The sequence below is a fragment of the Berghia stephanieae genome, chromosome 9 (assembly GCF_034508935.2).
Source record: "Berghia stephanieae isolate SIO BIC M18660-M18661 chromosome 9, UCSD_Bste_1.3, whole genome shotgun sequence".
In the NCBI taxonomy this organism is placed as follows: Eukaryota; Metazoa; Mollusca; class Gastropoda; order Nudibranchia; family Aeolidiidae; genus Berghia; species Berghia stephanieae.
Window position 1 is genome coordinate 25,010,392 of NC_088368.1, and position 9,161 is coordinate 25,019,552.

The 9,161-nt window shown below is 35.8% G+C and overlaps 1 protein-coding gene across 1 annotated transcript in view; it reads left to right on the forward strand.

Moving 5' to 3' along the window:
- Positions 1–8,666, forward strand: part of LOC144979335 (L-proline trans-4-hydroxylase-like) — a 13,594-nt gene extending 4,928 nt beyond the window's left edge. Inside the window, exons 4-8 of the mRNA XM_078925971.1 lie at positions 1,778–1,869; positions 3,762–3,852; positions 5,470–5,599; positions 5,801–5,952; positions 8,532–8,666. Coding sequence (XP_078782097.1) covers positions 1,778–1,869; positions 3,762–3,852; positions 5,470–5,599; positions 5,801–5,952; positions 8,532–8,636 — 570 coding nt within the window. The 3' untranslated portion in view covers positions 8,637–8,666. The remainder of the gene's footprint in view (positions 1–1,777; positions 1,870–3,761; positions 3,853–5,469; positions 5,600–5,800; positions 5,953–8,531) is intronic.
- The last annotated feature ends 495 nt before the right edge of the window (positions 8,667–9,161 follow it).

The window sequence follows — 9,161 nt, forward strand, 5'->3', positions numbered from 1 at the left end:
CTTCTTCGTTTGTTATTCTATCTGACCATTTGATGTTTAGCAATCTCCTGTACAACCACATTTCGAAAGGGTGTAGGCGTTTTGACATTTCTTGTTTCGCTTTTAGCAATCGCAATTATTTTTTTTTAAATAAATAAATAAAAATTGAGCTATATATAGCGCAATATCCACTAAATGTGCTCAAAGCGCGTTACAAGTATGAAGAATAATAAGTACAGATTATCTTTGTTTAGAACCACGATGGCCGCCGTTACTGGGCGACGTGACATCAGACTATTGAATCTATTTACTATGCACTCGATTTTCTTCACGTACAGCAAACGTCAGGGTCAGCAAACTCCTGGCGTATTCCAGTCTTCCCCTCAAATAAACCAAAAAATAATTATTATTTTAAAAAATCAACTTTTATATAGTGCAATATCCACTTAACGGACAGAGACAACGTTGTTAACGGCCAGGTACTCATTTTACACCTGTGTACGGTGAGAAAATGTGAGTAAAGCGCCTTTTCCAATGACTCAACTATGCGCCGAGCGAGGCTCGAACACAGGACCTTCCGATCCGAAAGCTAGTGTCATACCACAAGACCACATAGCCGCACTTATAGATAATTTTATCAATTTTATTTCAATGCTATATAAAATATAATATGGTGATGCTGGTGGTGGTGATGATGGCGAAGGACGAATTATATATATATATATATATATATATATATATATATATATATATATATATATATACATATATATATATACATACATATATATATATACATATATATATGTATATATATATATATATATATATATATATATATATATATATATATATATATATATATATTATACTCGCCGACACAAAGTCCATGCCTTACCTTTTCAGCGGTTCCAGCCACTTTGTGACACCTGGCCAACATTCCTGTGACGTCATGCCCAGGGTGTTTCCACATGACCAGGAGGTTTTCTTTTTGTTGATTGTCTTCAAGCTGTAGTGTGAAAAAGTGTGTATATATATATATTATATATATATATATATATATATATATATATATATATATATATATATATACGTGTGTGTATTTATGTACGTATGTGTTTGTGCATATGGCAATTTAAAATAAAGATAAGCTCCTGCTCATGTGGAATCACCCAAATCATCACATTATTGGAATTTTGGCCTGATGTGACAAAGAGGATGGGATCGCTGAACAGTAGGCTAGTTGGCTTTGTGCGTATAATATTATTATTATGTGTGTCAGTGGGCTTGTGTGTGTTGGTGGATGTAGTGTATAATTGAGTGTGGGTGTGGAGCTGTGTCGTGGGTATAATATGTCACCCGTCGCCTCGAATGGTATTATTTCAGGGTAAATAAGATGCTAATAAGTGATTTTCAAGTTAAATTACAAGAAGTGTGAGATCATAATTTCTTTTCTAACTTAAATAACTTGAGCACTTATATAACGCAATATCCACTAAACGTGCTCAAAGCGCTTTACAGGGGGTCAGACCAACCGCAACGTTTAACATTCAGTACAAGACAATGTTGTTAACAGCCAGGTTTTCATTTTATACCTGAGTACTGCGAGAGAATCTAAGTAAAGAGCCTTTTCCAAGAACTCAAATATTCGCCACTCAGAGCGGGGCTCGAACCCTAGACATTCCAATCCGAAGACGATCGTCATATCAAAAAGCTCAATCTAAAAGGGTTTGTTTTTTATTTACTTTTATTTCAAACATAATATTTCATTTTCTATTTATCTTCTATGTTTTTTCAGCTACTCGGTGGCGAAGTGTATCACTACCACACCAAACTCATGTGTAAAGCACCAAGAAAAGGGGGAGAACATTTCTGGCATCAAGATTATGGGTGGGCTATATTATACACATTATCGTTGTAATCACCATCATCATCATCATCATCATCACCATCATCGTCATCATTATCATCCTCACCACCATCATCATGTAATGCATTATCATCATCATAACCATAATCTGCTTCTACTTCATGTTCTTCTTCTTCTTCTTCTTCTTCTTCTTCTTCTTCTTCTTCTTCTTCTTCTTCTTCTTCTTCTTCTTCTTCTTCTTCTTCTTCTACCACGACTACAACATCATCAACAACAACAACAACAACCACCACTACTACTACTACTACTACTACTACTACTACTACTAATACTACTACTACTACTACTACTAATACTACTACTACTACTACTACTACTACTACTACTACTACTACTACTACTACTACTACTACTGCTGCTGCTACTACTACTACTACTACTACTACTACTACTACTACTACTACTTGCTATAACTCTCGACATTCAACAACTCTCTCCGCCCTCGAATACAATAAATACTAGAATTTTGTCGACTCGAGTAACATTCAGATTCAGATTCAGATCCATATGGTACAAGACGATAATGAAGTCTCAAAACTTCTACTCTCTCTTACAACACAAACAGGAACATCGCACATTGTCATGCAAACATTAAAGAAACCGTTTACATAGCACTAGTATATATGATTAATCTTAGACTAGTCCTGTACAGTTTGGGACCAACATCAACAGTCAAATGTAACAACAAATAAAGATGTCCAGCCCCGCTCTACAAGATTTCTCTTCAATGACCCCAGACCCCATTGTAGCGTAACAGACAAGATCACACAGCTTGGAAGGATTCCCTTACAAGACAGACGGATAGAACAACAGCGAACTATTATGTTTAAAATTACAAAGAAAATGACGGCCATCTCACCAGAACAACTAGACATATCTACAAGGAGATTCACGCATTTCCAAGAAAAACCCACTCAAAAACTCTAATGTTCATTTGCACTCCGCACTATCAAAGACTGGAACGCGCTTCCTTAATCATGTGTGAACACAACAGATTTATATACCTTCAACCTTCAATCGAAGATTTTAAAAATTCTTCAGCCGACACCACAAAAATGACTGCGACATTCAACAACTCTCTCCGCCTTCGAACACAAATACTAGAGTTGAGTCGACTCGAGTAACATTCAGATACAGATTCAAATTCATATGGTACTCTCTCTCTCTCTCTCTCTCCCTCACCTCAAAGTAAACCATGAAAAATCCAAAGTGTCTTTTCTTTATTGATAATAACAAGAAATGCAGTAAGTAGGAAAATGCCAGAAAGCATCAGAGAATTAAAACTTTGGTGCGGCGATGGGGGCTCGAACCCGCGACCTCACTGATACGACAACTACGCTTGGCCGGGGAGATCGTGACTCTACCGTATGAGCTAACCACGACCCCCGCAAAAAGTCACTTCAAATTATAATCAATCGAGAGCCACTTCTCCCCGACTTTTTGAGGTCACGGGTCCAACACACACAAACGCTGCGAAGTTAGTTGGCCAGCATTTAAGCTAAATAGCCAATATTCTCAACAAAAACATGTTACACATTTCAAATTATTTCTCAATGAAGCCATTTATTTTGACTTTGACTTTAGTTTTCTTTTATAACGCGAGCTTAAAATTCAATTTAAAACCAAGTATAGGTAGTTATTCGCAGGTCTGATAACCCAAATTCTTATGGGCTCATTGTTGTAATAGGAAAATTCTCAAATCATCGCAAAAATATTTTCCATTGCCCATAAATGCGATCGGCTGTCAGGCCTGCAAATAATATGTGCACGTCGGTTTAAAGCATTATGTTTAACATCAGACGATTTGCCACGCACACCAAAATGCATATTATCATTATCCATAATTTCATAGATATTGGTACAAGAATGGATGCCTGTTTCCAGATCTGATGAGTGCCTTCATTCCCATAGATAGGTGTGTCAAGGAAAGTGGGTGTCTCCAGGTAGGTAACGGTGGCCATAATATTATAAATTGAGATTTTTCTAAATTGAGCATTTTTAGAGCGCAATATCCACTAAACGTGCTCAAAGCGAGTGTCACACACCTAGACCACATATCCTATATTATATAGTTTGGGGCGATAGAAGTAAGTAGGAAATGGGGGAAAGGGGAAGGTTAGAACTTGTCACTTATTAGAGGGGTTTGGCAGATTACGCATAACGCATCATATATTATGACGTATTTAACACATGATTATTCTCATTATAAGTAAAGTAAGTGCCGCTTTACAATTTATATATTGGTTACGGGAATGTTTATATTATGACATTTAATCATTACACTAATATTTGTTCATGCTTTGGTAACCAGCCGGTAAACTACTTTAATTCATTGCTTTTGGGTGCGCAGGCCAAAATGATACAACGATTGCAAAATATTCAAAACAGAGCCGCAAAACTGATTTAAAAATCCAATTATCCTACAAAAGAAATTCTATATAATCTCATTGGTTGCCAGTTAGTGAAAGGATAGTTTTTAAAACTTGTAATATTGTTCATAAATGCATCAATAATCCAGCTCCATTCGACCTCATGGATTTATGTCAACATTATAATCCAACACGGCCCCAAAGATCATTTGAAGACTCTATCAAATCGTCTCAAGAACCAGATTATCCCTTAGTTATAAGTCTTTTTCTGTAAGGGGCCCCATCTTGTGGAATGCGCTCTCCCCAGATGTATAACTAATTAAGGATTGTCAGTCTTTCAAAGAACACCTTAACTCTCTTCTTACCAGCCATTTTCATAATTGTCCCCAAAAGTTGACACCCACCAGCACAATGATAGATTTTTCTTACTCGCATAAAAAATATACTTAATAGTGTTCAGCAAAATGAGCTCTACACACAAGACCACACGGTGTCAAGTTTTCATTGCTTTTACACCAGACTTATTCTTAAAACGTTGAGATGTACAGAAGAATCAGAACAATAGAAGTGTTTGTATGGTAATGAATGTGACGATTTTCCTATGGTTGGTAAGGACAGGGTTAAGACATAATTCTTGCCTTAGATACACGTTAAGTGCTGCTGTTTGCTTGGGACATTGTATAAAGCGGTTAAAACGCTTTTAGTGGATTTTGCACTTTTTAAAACTGCTGAGGATTATTTATCATGTATGTAATATCTTTATTATTCTTGATTCTTTAGATGTCCATCATTGTGAGGTTTGATGTCCATCATTGTGAGGTTTGAATGAAACTAACAAGTTATAAATAAAACAAGTTTGAACCAACCAAATGCCTTATGTTATTTATGATGGCCATAATACTCTGTGGTCTCGTTGAATGAGCAAGGAACACAGATTGACAATCTTGTATTTCTATAAAGAATAAAGTCCACTTTTATCACTCTGATTCCTCACAATACATTGTAGTTTTAATCCACAAAGAGATAGATACAAACAACGCCACTCAACGTCCACCATTGTGGGGTTTGAATGAAACTAACAACGATGGACATCTAAAGAATAAAGAAAAATAAAGATATTACATACATGATAAATATTCCTCTAATTGTGGCACAAACCTAACGATCATTTCGTGTTGTTGCTTCCCACAGATCTTGGAGAAGTCTCACCTTTGTGGTCGAATTGACCACACCATGTCTGCAGGACAAACAGGAGCTGATTTGAAGAGGGTGGAGGAGTTGAAAAAGACATGTCCTCATAAATTTGTGGAGATGGAAGGAGGTGTGAGATGAGGGTTATTTTTTTTTTCAGTCATCATTATCATCGTACGTCATTATCGTAATCATCATCAGAATCATCATCATCATCATCATCATCATCATCATCATCATCGTCATCATCATCATCATCATCATCGCCACCACAACCACATCAGTTCTCTGAAATAATTCTGTACTTACATTCAACACATGCATATCATAGGTGACGTCATCTTCTTCCACTGTAACCTCCTTCACACAAGCAGTGCCAATGTCAGTGAGTCCAAGCGTTGGGCGCTTATCCCGGCTTTCAACAAGGCTTCCAACAACCCTGTCTACCAACACCATCATCCCCAATATACACCACTACACAAGGTTGGTTATAACTACAGCTTTTATATAGCCCAATATCCGCTAAACGTGCTCAATACGCTTTATGAGGTGTCCCTAGCTAACAGCAACACGTAACTTATAGGACGAAACACGATGCATGTTAGGCGATAATACATTTGTTTTTCCGACAGAGACAACGCTGTTAACCCCCCTCCCGACCACACATAGAAAAATCGTTACATTTGTTACGATGCAAATTCTTTCACATTCTAATTTCTTTTGTACATCCTATTTGAACAAAAATATTTGCTATAATTAAAGTATATTAACACTGTGTTGAAGAGCTCGTTTAGCAAAACAAAAGTATGGATAGCAAGAACTTTTGTGTTTGAAAAAAATAAATCTATTTTTGTATAGGTTGGGTGTGAAGTTTTTGGGAAAATCCGGAAAATGGCCTGTAAGGAGAGAGTTAATTGCAGCTTACTCATTTTACCTGAGTTCGGTGAGAGAAAGTGAGTAAAGAACCTCGGACCTTCCGATCCAAAGGGGAGTGTCATACCACAAGACCACATAGCCCCACAATAACATGTAGTCGTTCAAAGGCATTTAATAGAGCATTCATATAGTGCAATATCCACTAAACGTGCTCAAAGCATACAGAACCATACAGAAATAATAACGTTTTGATATGGTGAAGTACAATTTCTGTCTTTCCCTCTCAGTGTGTGAGTGGGTGAGTGTGTGTGTGTGTGTGTGAGTGCATGTGTCAATGTATCTCTGTCTCCTGCTCTCTCTATATATTTCTGTCCTCTCCCATCTCTCTCTCTCTCTCTCTCTCTCTCTCTCTCTCTCTCTATATATATAATATATATATATATATATATATATATATATATATATATATTTCTGTCCTCTCTCTCTCTCTCATTCTCTCTCTCACTCTCTCTTTCATTCTCTCTCTCTCTCTCTCTCTCTCTCTCTCTCTCTCTCTCTCTTTCTCTCTGTCATTTTTTATCGCAGATATTCATTATGCGCTGAAATAAAGCCACATCTTATTTCATTTTGACAAATTCAATCATAGAACCATGAAAATGGCTAATTTATATATATCTCTATCTATGTATATATATATATATATATATATATATATATATATATATATATATATATATATATATATAATTTCTTTATTTATTTTAGCGAGGTGGTCAATAATGTAAGGATAATTGTCATTACAATGTAACCCAAGCAGTCTCTTGAGGAAGGTGGCTGAGCGGTAAACGCTCTGCTTCATATCCGAAAGGAATCGATTTCGAATACCCGCTGCGCTGTAAGGCTTTGAGAAAGTCTCCTCGCCCTAGTTCAGTTTGAGGGTTTGCGCTGCGGCTGACGCCTTTGTTATTCCCTTGGAATAGACCCTTAATATAAATTTCCTCTATGGAATGAATAAAGGGGTTTATTTTCTTAAACTCGGATTCTCTTACCGTGAATGAGAACCTACCAGGCTGTTAACATCATTGTCCCTGTCGAAATAAAAATTGAAATGAAGCCTCATAGTTGTCATTATTTTCACTTCCTAAATTTTAAAAGTTGCTGGACGCCAGGAACTCCTTTTTACTCACTCCTTGTGAGACATAAGAAAATGTCGTTACGGTACAACAATTTTTTTTCTTATTCTGATTTCTTTTGAACATCACATGCACAAAATCTTTTTTTTAATGTTTGTTATAGTTATTAAAATTTAACACTGTTTGTAAAACCTGTTATGTATATAAAATTGGTGCTTATATCGTTTGGGTGAAAGCAAATTTTAACCTCCTCCTTACCAACTATAGGAAAATCGTCACATTCTTTAGGATACAACCAACATTTGTCCCAATCAAATTTCTATTGTACATCATAAAATTTAAAGAAAATGAACAGTGTGTTGTAGAGCATATGTTGTTAAAGAATTTTTATATGGCAAGAAGTTACTGCTATTGTGTTTGAGTCTCTCTCTCGCTCTCTCTCACACACACTCTCTCTCTCTCTCTCTTTCTCTCTCTCTCTTTCTCTCTCTCTCTCTCTCTCTCTCTCTCTCTCTCTCTCTCTCTCGAGTTCACCCACATTGAAAATCGAACAAGTTTGTTCGATATTCCATGCATAGGAACTCGAGAGAGTTAACAAAAAATAATATTTTTGTGTTAGTTGGGTGTGGAGTTTTGGGGAACATCTTGAAAATGGCTGGTAAGGAGAGAGTTTGTGTTTGTTGGGGCTAAAGTTTCGAGGGACATTCATCTCAACAGCTAGTAAGGTTACAGATTTGAGCACACTTAGAGGATATTGTGCTAAACCGACATGCACTTTTGTGCAGATCTGATAACCCCAAAATAATTTTTTTTGTTAACTCATTGTTGTAATAGAAATACTCTAAAATTACTCTCAACGTAAAATAGTGTCCATTACAACAATGTTGAATTAAACCCGTAATTGCGTTCTGTTATCAGACCTGATGAGATATGCACCTCGAGCTAGTCCTGTATAAATGTTTGTGTTAATCTTAATTTACAAACTGCATGCACGGCCACTACTACCCCTTCCCTACACTTTCTAAAATTAAATGTTTTTATCCATGACCACAGGTCCCTGATTCCAGCATTATGTCCTGTGACAATATGGATGACCTCAGTGGCAAAGACTTCAACGTTCCTGCCGAGGACAAGACAGTCTCCGTTAGAGGCCATTGAGTAGCTTGCATAGAAAAAGAAACAATGCTGCATATTATTATTATTATTATTATTATTATTATTATTATTATTATTATTATTATTATTATTATTATTATTATTATTATCATTATTATTATTATTATTATTATTATTATTATTATTATTATTATTATTATTATTATTATTATTATTATTATTATTATTATTATTATTATTATTATTATCATCATTATTTGATATAGCGCCAGTATCCATAAATAGTGCTCAGAGGTGTGTTACAATAGTTTTTTTGGTATCACAGAAGTTCATTCATTCGACTAAAAATTAACAGCAAACAGTCACACATACACACACACACACACACACACACACACACACACACATCTTGTTCGAAGTTCTCATAGACTCAAGAAAACCAGAATGAAAAAGATTTGTTTTTAAATGCCATTTGAAGACAGTTTAATTTTCCCACCGTTGGTTTTAGGTGTTAAATAAAAAATGTCATATGTTTGGAGCCGAAAATGCAAAACAACGCTCAGCAAA